A 16346-nucleotide genomic window follows, 5' to 3' on the forward strand; every position below is an offset into this window, starting at 1 on the left:
AATTTTCAATTGAATTATCTAGGTGTGCTAGTCGAGCTAGGGATAGTCCAGTTTCAGTCAGACTAAGCTGTATACATGCGTTTAAAAGTCCCATTTCAGTCGGACCAAGCCAATGATTTGATTTTCTCAAGCTGCATGTAAACGTTCTGACTGACACTCTAGATAGGGCCATTTGCTTTTTGCGTTCGTCACTCTAGTTAGCAGCCCCTCCGCAATGAGAGCATCGGAAAAATACTGATTTGTAACATGAAACTGTGTTATTCAGTGTTTTTAGCAGTATTAATCACCTAGGTCCATTTATTTAAGATTATTTGGCTACCAGGAAAAACCTCCTGAACAATGAACACTGATGACATTCTAACCTGGAGGAGTTTCAGCCTGCTGCAATCTGCAATCGTCACCGCTAGATGGCACTAAATCCCCCTAGATCTTACACACTGTTCCTTTAAAGTTACATGTAGAGTGCAGGACTTTAACACATGGATGTCCGTTACATTCAAGACCTTACCAAATGAGTTCACACAATGCTGATTAAGCCTATTGCTGCCAGGGAAAACTCTCTGTACACTAGAGTAGTTGTGGCAGGTGTCTGTGGGGACTTTCTCGTGCAGGTGCACAGGAAGTACTGTGTCTACATCAACCACCCAGAGCTAAAGGGAGGAGACATTAATTTATTTATTTGATATTTGTTTCATTTCTGTTGTCTTTGTCTGTTTGCACGATGCTGATATTTCTTCCGTTACATGTGTGATGACAATTTGGAATAAAGATCTTTTAAAAAAAAGGAGGAAGGTGAGAGAGCATAGCGATGGGATGGCAGAAGGGAAGGTGGAAAATCACAAGACATGTTTAAAAATTTTCTGGTGTGGATGCTTTAAAATTAAAAGAAACCCCTCAGGTTCAGAGGAAGGGTTAAATTAAAAACGAAAAAAGACAGCGCTCATGGGGGCGGGGGAATGCAGCAAGCTAACCTGCATGTCCTGAGCGCACATCGACAGTGTTTTTGTAAAAAGTCTCACTGCCAGAGGGGGAGACAACAGTTCCACAGAGCAGCTTTAAGGGTTTGTTGCTCATGTGTCCAGATTCATAAGATGCTTGAGACACACACAAAGGAATTTATACAAGACATCCAGCTGTTTTGTATGAGAGTGTGTGTTGCATTGGTTTGACACTGTGTGCGCAGATGTGTGGGCGTATGTGTGTGCGTGTGTGTGTGTAGGTGACCCATTCGTGAAATAGATATGGATTATTGATTATGGTTCTTTATGTGCTGCCAGCAGCCAGACAGCAGAGCACCTAAATCATTACCCCATGCTCTGATGAACTATAGCTTGTGTGAGACTAAATCTGCGAACATGTATGTCTATTGTTAGCATGTCTGTGTGTGTCTTTGTGTGTGCGTGTGTCTGCACTTCTCTGCACCTGTGTGTATGTGTGTGTAAATCAGCTCCACTGTACGTATATTTACTGCTGAGGGCTCCTGGGGTCCAAGCGCACAGCCCACTGCCTTGATAAATTACCTATTGTAAATGAGATGCCTCTATAGTTTATATACCATTCTCCCTGCATGCACCTACATGCATTTCAAATGCTCAGGCTTAGCTTGCTACTCCTGCATTATTAACGGAGTTGTGAACATATGGAATAAAGGTTCAGCGCGCTACATGGAATACCTGTGCATTTGCACTGGCTACTCATTTGTCCTGATAAATGGGGAGAAGAAAACAACTAGCACAGTGTGAGAGAAATGTCCCTATGGAGGGTTATTATAACGTGAGCTGAAAACTGGAGTAAAGGTGGTTGAATAATATGTGGCGATCAGCAGTTCAGGCCGCAGGGACCGGACAGGCTCTATGTTTTATTCAGCTGCACCTCCCATTGTCACCAAAAAAGTGCAATAACCATATCCTCATTTATTTTTATACTATCATGAGACTCCAAAAGGTTTGCTGTGCTTCTGTGTGTCTAAAACTGCGGTGTGCTGATGGGTAATTATGCTTCATGCATCTCATTAAACCGGCTATTATAAGAGAGCTGTCAAATTAGTTCTGCATCTGAACTACTGCACATAGAAAATAGATGGATACCATGATCATTCCTGCATAGACCACATTCCTTTCTTTTCTACCATAAATTTTGTTATTGGAAACTGGCATTACTCAAATGGCAAGTACAAATCTGTGTTTCCCACTTTTTTGGTATATTAAAAGCATGCTATGCAGGATTTGTTGCTTACTGTTTCTAAACACAACATTTAAACTTGGCCTTTCCTCCTCGACTCAACGAGAGCAGCAGTTATCAAGTGAGCTAATGAAAAGAGTGAGCGGTATTTACGAGTACAAAGCTTTGAACTGGAGAAGTAACACATTATTTTCTGATTGTTTCATACACATTCTAAGGCACAGATAAACACACCTACACCTCTGCACAACCCTGCAGGAAGGTGCTGCATTGCCAGATTTTGTGTAAATTCAGCGCATGTGCATGCTTGTGTGTGAGGTTCAACCTCACCCTCTATCAAACACACAAACCTGAAGCTCGCATCCACGGAGCAGAGGAGAGAGATGGCTGGTTGCTACGTTTTTAGAGAGTCTTGACCTCGCTTTGCTTTTGGCTGTGGGCTACACACCACTACCCAAAGGCTGCCACCAGGAAACGTCCCCAACAAACCAAAATAAGAAGGAAATAAGAAAATACAGGCAGAAGGCAGGTTCTCTGCAGATCCAGACACCCCCACTCACTGCTAGTAACTCCTAAGTGATGATTGAGAGGGATTACTTTTGTGTAAGTAAATATATAACCCCCACAAGTTATCCCATTTTTTCAGGAAGAAACAGAGAAGATGCACACATATACATAAAATGAAATCAAATAAAAAAATTTATTAAGTACGGAAGTACAAAAAGAAGGATGCTCAAGGTGTGTATACGTCAAAGAATGGATGTATTGAGAATCAGTTGGGGTCCAGAGAGGTTAAGAATATTTACATGAGATGCCATTTTTGTAGAAATTGGTGCATGAACCACCTAAAGAGTATTTTACCTTTTCCAACAACAGAAAAGACATTAAATGATTTAGCCAGGGCTGGGTATCAGTACTCGATTCCTTTTAAGCTATTGACCAAAATAATCCAGTATCAAGTAGTATTGAAACGTCTCAAGTCAAACAACACCTGCATTCGATCCTTTGTATGCTGAGGGTTTTATCCAAGACCGTCCTGACTCCACACCAGATCAGTAAAATTCTGGTGTTGCCATCTCCAGAGCTGCTGTCCTCCCAGTCAGTTCAATGTCTGCCTGGTTAGCACGAGCTAACACAGCAGCAGTGGCTAACATCCAACACTGAGCGGTTACTTGATCCCAACAAACCAAAACTGACACCGAAACAGCTCAACTCAAAATATACTGTATGCGTAGTAAAAGTTAGTTAAGCAAGTTGGTATTGTTTAGTTGGTGGTATTGGGTAGTTTGCTGCAAATTTGCTGTTGTTGTTGTCATAAAAACTTGACATTAACAAGAAATGCACCTCTTTTTGTGTTTATGACAAGTTGACATAATGATTATTATTGTTATGACAAAGACATCTTCTGGTAATGTCATCCTGGTTAATGTCAAGTTGTCATAATAAGGACATCCCAAATAAATTTAATGTCAAGATGTCATGACAAATACAACTTCTGGTAATGTCACTTTAATTAATGTCAAGTTGTCATAATCGAGACAACGCAAACAATGTCAACTTGTCATTACAAAAACCGAATGACACTTAATGACAGCAGTCATAGACGTTTATGACATGTACATAATGTTTATGACAAGGTCATGTCATAGTTATGTAGATACCTTCAAGTAAAGTGTTACCGGATTTTCTTTAATAACTCATATGATGCGAGAAGTCAACTGGCCCTCCAGATATTTTCACATTATGTAATCTGGCCCCCATTAAAAAAAAGTTTGGACACCCCTGATGCAAGGTAACATTAGCTGTGTGATGCTAACAGTTAGCCCTGTTACAGTGTATGCGGCTGGGTGGACTCACAAATGTGTCCAGCTCAGAGCTCACACTCAGGCACTAGCAGCTACTACTCAGTCTGTGGCACAGTGAAGTCCAGTGTGGTGCATCTGACAAAATTGGCAGATTAGTGTGTCAAGATGCCACCAAAACGTTCAAAAGTATGGCTATGTTACACGCCACAACATTCACATTATGGGTATCAAATAAAGTCTATTAGTATCAGTACCACTATAACGCTACTGGTATCGTAATTTGTTATGCAATACCCAGCACCGGCCAGGATGTAGTAGCAGATGGATTTGGGCTTTTTCATTGTAACAGAAAACTTTTATGATGTATGAGTGAGTCAACAGCAACAACATCAGAATCTTTACCCCACAGATGATCCCTGCATGGTCACCTGGCTAATGCATTGATATGGATGGCATTCTCAGTAATGTGATATCACTGAAAATGTTTGTTGTTTCTGTTTGTCCTTACGAGGTGTTTACAGTTGTTCCCTCAGATTTTCCCCACAGGACATACAAGCTGAGTTGCTCTCTCTACATTTTACCATAAATTATATTAAATTACACTGGATGAGACGTTAATGATCCCTATGGGGATATTAGGTCATTGCAGCAGGAGAGACACAGACATAGATAATACCAGGACAGACAGAGTGCTGAGGATAATACCACAGCCAAATCCAAAAACAAAAGAAAACACAGCATCTGATGATCATGTTTGCGTAGAACACCTGGTGCTGAGATTGTATCTGCCAATGAGGGACTTTGATGAATGTGATATCAGATTTCCCCAGAAAGATGGGATAAAAAATAAGCACTTAGACACTTAGTCTGTCACTCCTACCCCTCCTCTTTCTCTACACTACAGCACTTATTCACACCCCTCCGTCTCTGCTCTTAGAAACAGGTAAAAGCTGGATCATTCATCTTCATTACAACACAAACGCCATTTCCCAAGCATTCACCCCTCCTCATCTGTCACTCTTACGTTCATTTGATTTTTTCATCCTTTTGCAACCACATACCACAGGCAACCGACACAGAATCTGAGCCTGAAATTTCAGGCTCTCATGTGGAGGATGAAAAGGGAAATGGTGTGTTTGTGTGTCAGTGTGTGTGGCCCTGCCTGCTTTTATCAGGGGGGTAGACACAATCTGTAAAACAATCTAAATGCTTACTGCAGCAGAGTGGAGGAAGAGAGAGGGAGAGCCTGCCCTCTCAGGATGAAAGTGGGGGAGAGATGTAAAAAATAAGTGAGTGAGCAAATGGAACAAGGTGTCTATTTAGTCTGCAATAGAGACAGAATTACAGAAACAGAGTGTGTGTGAGACAGAGAGGGAAGAAAACAGTGGTGATAAGTAGACAACACACACAAGGAAATGAAACATTGGGAGAGTGGAGGCAAGAAAGAAATGAAAGAGTGGGAGTTAATGATAGATAGATATACATAGAAAGAGAGAGCAAAGGTGAGGCAGAGGAGGTTGTGATTGAATAACTAATGCCTCATATCAGCATATGTACAATATGTTGCATAAGTCTGAAAAGGCTTCAAGGCTTTTTATGCCAAAAGTCAAAGAGAAAATAATGACAAGGAAACAGCTTATTGCACATTCACTCTGCAGTACTGATGATTTTATGGAAAGCAGAGCTCTCTGAAACCCTCGTGATTCAAAACATATTACAAAATACACATAATTTTTCCAAACATGCATGCTTTTATCATACTCTTATTTTACGCAGTTATGCAGCAACTTAAAACCACATGTCAGAGCTCTTTGATGCCCTCTCTGTCAGGGGGCTCTCGTGCACTGTTCATACATTTTCCTACAAAAAGCAATGCACCAAAATTCATACATATTTTACATAAATATGAGCCAGTGATTTGTGTATATGCCACATATTTGGGAAAACTGTGATCACGTGACCAGTGTGCTGATGGGAGTAAAGAAGGAAGTGAAGGGGAGGTGGATGAGACACAAAACAGAACATTACCCAGGACTTTCCTCAGGAGACCGGTGTCCACAATAGTGGGAACTTTGAGTGAACTTTGAGTCATTTCAAGGTACATCGTCACTATTTGTCTTTTCCTAAACCTTACCACTGTAACTTTATGTTAGGTATGCAACTATACGCTAAGTATGTAACGTCATTCGTGGGGTGCTAAGTCGTAGGATTTACAGTTGTATGAAGATACGTTGTCTCTGTTGGCAACTGAGCATGTGCACTGCTCTCTCATGGAGGAACTCAAGGGGACCTTGGCTGGCGTAATCCATGGAGTACTGGAATATTGTTTTTGTGAGTTTGGCTTGCTGGTCAACTTTCATTTTAGCTCAGGAGAAAGGAGACTTAACTATGTTTTTGCCTGTGGCAGAGTGTACACTCGCAACTGCTGGCCCCTGTGCAACTACACTGGAGCAGCTGGGACACTGTACTCTGTCCCGTATTGGCTGTCCTGCATGGCTGTCAGGCTAGGTGGGTTAGGCTTACCTAGGTATAGAGCCTGTGTTAGTTTGAAAGGGGACGTGCCGAAGTAATGGAAGGAGAGGAATTGTACCATGTGTGAGATCAGAGTCGATGTTTCTGAGTGCCACAAGGAAGAAGGATGGTGGTGTTTCCTCATTTTCCCTGTGAAGTGTGTTTCAAGTTATTGTCTATGTGCTTAATGTCTACATATGAACTGTCAATGGATTATCGTCGCTGAGCAGTGTCTGACTATAAAGAGCAAGCTGACTAAGTGATGGCCGTCGGATCAGTGCCGTGGCTGCAAGGCAATAGGTAGGCCCGCATCACTTATTTTTAGCCCAACAGCTGAACGTTCTCTCTCTGTAGATCCATATGTACGGGCAGCCAAGCCCTAAACGAGTGTTTAACCCTAAGAATTGGTATCAAGTGCCCAGGGTTGTGTTTGCAGTGACAACTCTTATAACACAGTCAGATTTATGATGAACACTGTCCATCATGAGTCTGACTTTGTTATAGGAGTCTAACGGTAGTGAAAACGAGACAGTAGTGGGAAAAAAGCACTGCTATTTCACTTTCCCCACCCAGATTTATCCTGCCGGTCCAGGGATCGAGGTAGCAACCTTCCAGTCACAAGCCTCGCTAACCTTTCGCCACCGCTGCTGCCCTACTTAATCCTACAGGATATCCTGCTAAGTCTGAACTGAAAGTGTGTGTCAGTGGAGATTTAACTTTTGTTTTGATATGACAGGAAAATATTGTAAACCTGTTTGTGTGTGTGTGTGTGTGTGTGTGTGCGTTCGTGCGTGTTGTCACATCCTGTTTCTCTCTGCAAGATATACAATTAAACACACACATACATGCACACAGAAACACTCAGGCACAACAAACAGAAACACAGTAAACACAAACACACACACACACACACACACACACACACAAGATACTGTATAAACCTGTTTTCAATTAGCCGCTTGAAGGACGGAGAGAGGGCAAAGAGACAATGTTAGATTTGTTTTCTCATGCCAGAGACAGAGAGTGTGACGCACAAACTACCGGCACTAAAAGAGCCCAAAAGAAGTAAATTAACTTTACAGTTTTTGCCAGTTAAAGTGTACAGTAATGGCAAATGTGACACAGTTGAGTTTGCTGCAAAAGGACAGATGGGTTTCTGTGTTGTTTCTTTGGGAAAATTAAAGGCCCATACATCACTGAACACACTGCTGTCTGACATCACCCAGCGGTTTTAAAGCCTGGACTTTTGGTTTACACTCACGAGTGCTGTGGTCAGTTACTGGACTCAGGAAATGAACATTTGTCAACCAGCTGGATCGTTGGTCACTTCTATTAGAAAACTCATCTAACTGTAGACTGACTTACCAGATTTACCAATTTCCCTATCCACTGGTGTCCCATTTACATCTATAGTCCATTATGATGTGTTCAATACTATGTGCACATTACTGTGTTTGTACTTATTACGCCTCTGCACCGGTGACAGCCACGGCCAGAGGCATTATTTTTTTGGTTGTGGATAAGGATAAAATGATGAGGTGATGACAGTAGACATTAATTAATTAAAAAGATGTCAAATGGGGCAATCTTAGGGTTCGGTAGGGTTTTTGGCCGAAAAATCTGTATTTAACATGACATAATTTGAAATCCATTTGAAAAAGTTTGTGATCCCAGTACGCTACCTGGCAGATTCACACCCAGTCTGCTACAATCGGTCTTCCTTGCTCTGACTGATTCAGCATTTTCCATTTGTTCTACACTCTTGTGGGACCAAAAAAAAAGTCCTAATAAATATAAAATGTGGAGGTTGTCACCCTGTACATTGCTGACCCTGCAGGATTTTAATGTCGACTACACTGGCGGATGGGTCGCCTCCATTCTCTGTCTACTTCTGCATCCTCCCTCTCTTCCGTCTCTTCTGTTTCTTGTTGTGTTACGTCTGAAGGTGACTTTAACGGTGATTTAATCATTAAAGGTAATTAAATCAAATAAGACCTAACCAGTTTTGCTATTAGGAGTTTTTCTTAAGATTAAGACCACATTTCCTATAAAGCCCACTGATTCTGGGTGACAAGTTTCAACTGAAACCCTACTGATACACCCTGCCGTTGCTCCACATGTGTTTGTTTTCTATTTGCATGAATATGTTGGAAGAGATTTCTCATCTCCATTATAAAATCCCTTGAAAGCTCCACTGATGCTACAACATGAACAGCAATCTTTGATGTTCTGTGTTGTGCTGCAGTAAGGCAACAATAACCAATTCTCTGGCAAAAAGGGAAATACAGTGTAGAGGTTGCATCTCAGCAATATGTCCATTTATCCCTCTAAAGAAAAATGTCTATTATTCTCTCTTATCCTAAACCCATCTCTCTGAACCTTCTCTTCATCCTCTCGTCCACATCTCTCTCTATCCGTCACTCTAATTTCTCTTCATTTTCTCTTTCCCTTCTACTCTCCGTTCCCATTTTTGATCACCTCCCTGCTCAGCTCCTCCTCCGTCTCTTCCTCTCTCGAGGGTGAGTCTAAACGAGGGTGATTTATTATCATGCTCTGGTTCTCCCTTCCTGCTGAAACACCATTACTGTCAAAGTCACAACACAAACACTCAAGACTCACTAACATTTTACACCTGCCAACACAGTTACCAATTCAAATACAGAACACAGAAATACAAATAGACTGGTAAATACACTGGTAAATGCACACATGCAAACAACAAGTACTTATACTATTGTATACATAAAACAGAGACCTTTTTGCACATACAGACACATACATTTGCACAAAATTGCTGACATACAAGTTTTAACACACATGCAAACATGCACGAGACATGCTCCCGCACTAATGCACTTGTAATGTATCTAAATGCAAACAACAACACAGATACTGAGGAAGGAAGTTGATTTCTTTCTGTTTTCTGTTTGCTAGCTGTGTTAAGTCATCTTAAAGGACAACTTCGGTATTTTTCAACCTGGGCCCTATTTCCCCATGTGTATGTGTGCGTATGATTCATAGGTACAACTCGTTCTAAAACTGGTTCAGTATTGAGGGAGGCAGATGCAACCGGGAGCTGCGAAACGAGCTAAAGGCTAACGGGGGCAAATGTGTCCCGTATAAGTTTGCGCATTAAAAGTGCTTTTTTTCGCCACTGACCGGTTCAGATCGCCAGTGCTATCTCTGTAAATAGCATACTAAGCGTTTCCCTTACCTCTGGGCTGTGTGACATCATCTCGCGAGAGCTTTGCTCCGCTGTGTCTGTAGCTCTCTCTACTCGTGGGACAGCCGTTTTCTTGAGGAAGAGGTGTTTCGGGATTGGATGTCTTCTCTTCTTCGGCTGGCAGTAGTCATCTCGGGAGAAGTGAGCACTGCAGACCTGATGGTCTGCAAGGCGCAGTGTCTGGACAGGAGTGTTAGCATCCATTTGTAGCACAACTAGCCACAACTTCAGCATCTCGCCGTCCGACAAAGGCAGCCTGTGAAAACTGTACGGAGTGTTGCGCGACATCCTGTTCTTGCAATTCGGATAAGCACAAACACGAACCACTATAGTAAAACTCTTAACTGTACTCTGGGACAACCAGCGCCACTCTGAGCGGCGCTCAGCATGGCTCCTCTGTTTTCTTCCGGCAACAAGCAAATCTCTCTCGAGATGATGTCACAGCTGGGAGGAGGTGAAGGGTCAGGGAAACGCTTAGTATGCTATCTACAGAGATAGCACTGGCGATCTGAACCGGTCAGTGGCGAAAAAAAGCACTTTTAATGCACAAACTTATACGGGACACATTTGCCCCCGTTACTGTTTTAGCTCGTTTCGCGGCTCAATACTGAACCAATTTTAGAACGAGTTGTACCTATGAATCATACGCACACATACACATGGGGAAATAGGGCCCAGGTTGAAAAATACCGAAGTTGTCCTTTAACAATCTTATTAAATGAAAGGCAACAAACATCAAAGGAAACATGAAAAATGAATCTTGCTTTGTGGGAAACACAGTGAAACTAAAAAGATGCAAATCAACAGACATGAATGTTGCAGACTGAAAACAGAAGGCAGTTTATCTGTAGAAATAATAAAAGCAGGAGCAAAGGAAAAACAAAGTATGCAACTGAAAAATTTGGCAAAAGATAAATGCTGTTTCAGATTTGAAAATGTTCACTGTCACAAAGACAGGCCAGAATACATGGAGGCTCTTATGGTTAATTTATTTCCTGTAGGAAAAGATAACGAAACAATTCCAGAGATTGTACAAAGTAATTTGCACCTACGACTCCATATCTCTGCATCTGATTCAAGTCATGGGCTGAATAAAAACAAAGAGAGACGGTGAAGGAACAGGATAGAAGAGGGGCTGAATATAAAAACAGTCAAAGTGTAAGAAAGACAGGAGAAATAATAGGGGAGAAGGAAAGAAAGAGGCGTAAGGAATAAGTAGAGAGAAAGAGAGTGAATGAGAATGAAAGAGTGAAGGGGTACTGGGGGTGTGTGACATAGAGTCCCTTGAGTTCTAATTATCACTGTATGAATTATTACATCTGTAGAACACGGTCATACACACACGTTAACACACACACACACTCTCACACACACAAGCACCTCTGGATCTCCCCTGCAGTCTCAGCTCTCCTGTCTTCCTCCATACACCTCTAGACCACGTCACCTGAGGCCTTTTCTGCCTCCTACCGTCTTCCTCTGTTGTCTACTTCTGATCCCTTTCTTCCCACCTCTCCCTGAAATGTCTTCTTTTATCTCCATTTTCAGTTTGAGTCGCTTTTACGCTTTGCGTCACGTTAACTCAGTGCTTTACGTTCTACCTTGATCCTACTGAAGAGAATATTTTGCTTCCCTCTCAAAAAGAGATGATTCTCAAATCCAAGACTTCTACATCAATTGTTGTGTCCTCATGGGGAGCTCTTGTGGGGGAAATTACCTTCACAATGTCTCTTTCTAGTTTTAGATTTTAATTGACTCCTGCAAGTTACAAGGAAACTTTTGTTTTTCAGCTAGTTGCTTAACGGAACAGTGTGTAAGATTTAGGGGGATTTAATGGCATCTAGTGAGGGGGATGCAGATTGCAACCAGCTGAAACTTCTCCTGGTTAGAATTCCTTCAGTGTTCATTGTTCAGGAGGTTTTTACTGGGAGCCAAATTATCTACAGAGGGCTCTTCTTCTATGGAGCTTTATCCCTATCTTTATTCAAGAGAGTGGTCTATCAGTTTGAGAGCGTTATTTATTAATTTCACTCTCAAAAACCCTGCCCTCACACTCAAATAGCCTCTGCGTGCGCTTGGATCTACTCTGTTTCTGCTCAAACTGTGTGCTCACACTCAGATACCATGTCGCTCACACTCAGATACCATGTTGCTCGCACAGATTTCCTGCTCGAGCTGTGGCTTTTCTCCTCGCGCTCAAACTGTTTCTGTGCGCTCGCAGAATTTCTGCTCTCAGATTTCTGGATTTTTTTTGTGTAACAACCCTGTCAAAATCCCCCAACCAATAGAACTTTTGGAATAAAGGGACTGTTAATTTACACACGTGCGCCATATATATATATATATATATATATAGATATATATATAGATATATATACATACACAGTTAGTTCTGACCAAGTAGTTTGTAATTTGATTGGACGAGAGGCATTCCATGAGTGCTGATATAGAGTATAACATCACTGGGACTTGTAACAGTAAAATCACTCATAAATATAAATACAACTGTTAATTAACCAACTGTCACACTCGCTACATTGACGCAAACTGACACTAGCGTTACACCAAGAAGATGGATATTTTCCCCAAAATTACATTTGAATTAAATTATGAGTGATTGTCAGGAGAGGACGAGGAAAAGGAAAGCCAGGACTCTTCTGTGCAGACCTCCAGGTGTGTTTGAATCCAGCCGTGCCAACATCCAGGTTTGCCAACGTTTCATCAGCCGAACTGGACGAAGTTACACAGTTGCAGATCAATGTAAATACAAAGTAGCTTGTGAGTTCCTGGCGTGTGTGCTGCGTTGCCTGGCAACAGACCAGGGGAACTTTTTTTTTTTTCGCAGAGCTACATAACAAACTTAAATAATTTATTTCATCACCTTTTGTTAACATTTCCTTACTCAGCATTGCTGTTTAAGCTGTTGTTGAACTCATTTCATTGGTCAACAGTAAATCTGGCATTCAATTGGTTGGGGGATTTTGACAGGGTTGTTACACAAAACAAATCCAAGTGCAAGGCAGAAATCTGAGAGCAGATATTCCGCGAGTGCACAGAAACAGTTTGAGCGCGAGGAGAAAAGCCGAAGCTCGAGCAGGAAATCTGTGCGAGCAACATGGTATCTGAGTGCGAGCACACAGTTTGAGCAGAAACAGAGTAGATCCAAGCGCAAGCAGAGGCTATTTGAGTGCGAGGGCAGGGTTTTTTAACGTGAAATCAATAAATAATGCTCTCAAACTGATAGACCACTCTCTTGAATAAAGATAGGGATAAAGCTCCATACTCTTCCTCTCCAAAACAACTGAACCATGTCTGGTAAAAACGTTGGTTCACATCACAAAAAAATCTGTATTTTTCCTACGCTCTTGTCACAGACAGGCTGCTAACTATGGAGGCCAATGTGAAAATATGAATGGCCCTATCTGGAGCCACTGTTGTGTCCTTTCTGGGCTCCTGTAGAAACACTGTGGTGCAACGTGGCAGACTATGTAGGCATAGAACCACTCCCTATTAAGATATATATCATATTCCAATGCCAATATATCCCCTCAAATCCTACACACTGGACTTTTAAACCAGTGCTTCCACTACTGAGGAGAAATAAATGTATATGGCACTACAGGCTATTATACGCCTTTGCTACTGTGCAGGAGAATAGAAGAGAGGAGCCTGTCTGTTTACATTGAAGACATAATCTCGGAGGTCAGGTATCATCAGTGTTTGATAGCTAACAAGGTCACACTGCAGAAGGTGGCTTCACCTACAAGCTGGAAATTAAAATGTTGCACTTCCTGTCCTGTCTGTCGGACTCATATCAAGAGATGTATTCATCTGCGTGCTAATTATATAAGACCAGAATTAATTCACTCTGTTTCCATGGTAATATTTGCAATGTCCTGGTGGGAGAAGTAGCTCTGCAGAATTTTATGTGTGAATGCAAGGTGCACATGGTTACACACACATACACACCTGTACACATAGCTTACCTGGTACGGATAGAGCGTAACTCCTCCATTAGTTCGGTTCAGGTGCTGATGAGCCTGCAGAGCTGCTGTACTCAGAACTGCTCCACTCCCGTTACCGCTATTATTGCCAGGGCTGTTTACTCCAGTCACAGGTTGCTGTTGGGCACCAGCTTTTCCTGAACTGGGGGACCCATTCCTTCTGTCCATCCCACCTCCAAGCCCCAGGGAGCTGGGCTTGGATCCCAGCCTGTGCCCTGGGCCTTGAGGTTGCTGGTTTGTTGCAGCGCAGCTGCTGGATGTTTGCCCCACCGAGGGACTCCCGTGGCTAGGGTTGGATGGTCCGTGGCTTGGGCTGGGCGTTGGGGTCTGGCTCGGGCTTGGGGAAGGCGACTGAGAGGACGGGTGTGAGACGGCAGCAGCAGCTGAAGAGGAGGAGGAAGGGAGAAAAGGGGGAATCCACTCTCGTGATCCAGGACCTCCTGGGGCTCCGGTTGCTCCCACTGGACCCGGAGGTCCTTGAGATCCATATCGTCCAATCAGGGCTGGAGGGGATGAGGGGGGAGACAAATCCCACTGGTCAAGGGTGAGGACCATGCGCACGGCTTCCTGTTTGAGCTGAGTGAGGTGTGTGGCGCAGACATCACAGCGGCTGTCACGTTCGTTCCACGCCCGTCGAGAGCTGTTGGGCACCTGAAGCTTGTCATGAAGGAGGAGAGAGAAGGAGGGATCCTAGAAAGGGAGAGAAACAGAGAGCCAAGATTTAGACTGCTGTCTGGAGAAATGAGTGATAGCAAAATGATGCAAGAACGGCATGTTTTGAGCTGCACTGGAGGATGTAACTGATGATAACCTGCAGGAGAGGAGAGGAGAGGAGAGGAGAGGAGAGGAGAGGAGAGGAGGAGAGGAGAGGAGAGGAGAGGAGAGGAGAGGAGAGGAGAGGAGAGGAGAGGAGAGGAGAGGGAGAAATGATAGGCATGTTGAACAAATCATGACTATGAATATTTATAGAAAATCCAAGAAACATTGCCTTGTAGCCCGGGGGAAGATGTGTAGAGAAACACACGTACCCAGAGAAGGACGTGCAAGCAAGTACACACAAAAATGCACACACACGCACACACATACACTAAATCCTTGGGGTCTAAAGGGTAAAAGTGTCACAGAAGCTGGCAGCAAGGAGAGTCCTTTAATACAGGAATGAGAAAAACTGACCTTCTACTCACTCTCTCTTTTTTCTCTCCCTTCTTTCTTTTTCAGCACAATTTTTGCTACAATGTAGCCTGACTGTGTGTGTTGAGTGCATGATGTGACTTCGCACCTTTGAAGCATCTGTAAAGCATCTTGGAAAAATAGATAGGCTACTGAAAATATAACAGATAAAACAGCAGCCATTTTTCATACAAGAGGTTAATTGCTTGGCTATCAATTTCTAGCTCTAAGAGATTACAAAATATAATTCCCATAAAAAGGCAATAAAAAATATTTGATGAAAAGGAAACAGCTAAGCAAAGGTAATAGAAACTATTTCTTGTTCATTCATGTCTTTGAAAAGAGTTCAAAAAAGCATATTCAGCTGATATCTATCTTCTCATTTTAAGACCCATTTTCCCATTTGTTTGTCTCTGAATTGGTAAAGCGTAATACTAAATGCTAAAGATTGACTTGCAGAAAGAAATCTTGGAAGATTTATAAAGAAAAACAGCACTTTTGTGAACAAAAAACATCATCACATTGGTTTCAGACTCCTTGGGCCCAATCTCACTCCTGCAAATGCAATATCAGAGTGAAGGCATTAGGTCTGTGTGGGTGTCTCTAAGTGCACCTGCTTTTTTAAGTTTATGTATGAGAAGCAGCGTGAAGTGCAAAAGGGCTGGGTGTAGTGGAAGATAGATCTGAGAGTAAGTTGATTAATAACTACTCTCTCAGCCAGTCATGTGACTAGTCTCACAGCTCTGAAACATTTGAGACAATCACTGCTCAACAGATGAACTGGCTTCTCAAGAAAACCATATGTTGACTGTATGTTGCAAGGTGGCACGATGTGAACACATAAAAAAAAGAATATATAACCACCTCGCAGTTGCATGCCTCCGCCAACAATTCAAGTTGCAGTTTACATCTATGACTGTTTGAATCCATATAATATTTGTAGTGAAGACTTTGAAGGAATTTATTGAAAGATATTAAGTGTATTCCTTGGTAAAACATGGGTGATTCACACACATCTTCCCCCTAGCAGTATAAACGATCTATATAATTAGCACAGTTTCAAGGTAGACACTTAAGATTAGAGTCACCAACATAATATCCAACCAAATCAAATTTAAAAAAAAAAAAAAAAGCATGTTTTGTCAGTGGACTTGACCTTTGACCACCAAAACCTAATCAGTTTGTCATTAAGTCCAGGTGAATGTTAGTACCATATTTGAATGAAATCCCTCAAGGCGTTCCTGAGATACTGGGCTCTAGTTTCCCGGCGCAGCACAGGGTGGCGAACCCCGCGCAGAGCTAGTTTCGAGCAGCGCAACCCGAGGCGCGCTCAGTTTGGTAGTTTGGCAGACCGAGGTGCGCTGAGATGGGTGTGGCGGCGCAGCAGAGGGAGGTGTCGACAGATCCAGCTTGGCGCAGTGACAGTTTCGTGCCAAAAGGCTTCGCCGAAGGTGC

The 16346-nt window shown here is 42.5% G+C and overlaps 1 protein-coding gene across 1 annotated transcript in view; it reads right to left on the reverse strand.

Moving 5' to 3' along the window:
- The window catches only part of kif26ba (kinesin family member 26Ba), a 123565-nt gene that overhangs the window by 68338 nt on the left and 38881 nt on the right, over positions 1-16346 (reverse strand). Inside the window, exon 3 of the mRNA XM_050054496.1 lies at positions 13704-14411. Coding sequence (XP_049910453.1) covers positions 13704-14411 — 708 coding nt within the window. The remainder of the gene's footprint in view (positions 1-13703; positions 14412-16346) is intronic.

This window comes from Epinephelus moara, chromosome 1 (assembly GCF_006386435.1).
Source record: "Epinephelus moara isolate mb chromosome 1, YSFRI_EMoa_1.0, whole genome shotgun sequence".
NCBI classification, from domain to species: domain Eukaryota; kingdom Metazoa; phylum Chordata; class Actinopteri; order Perciformes; family Serranidae; genus Epinephelus; species Epinephelus moara.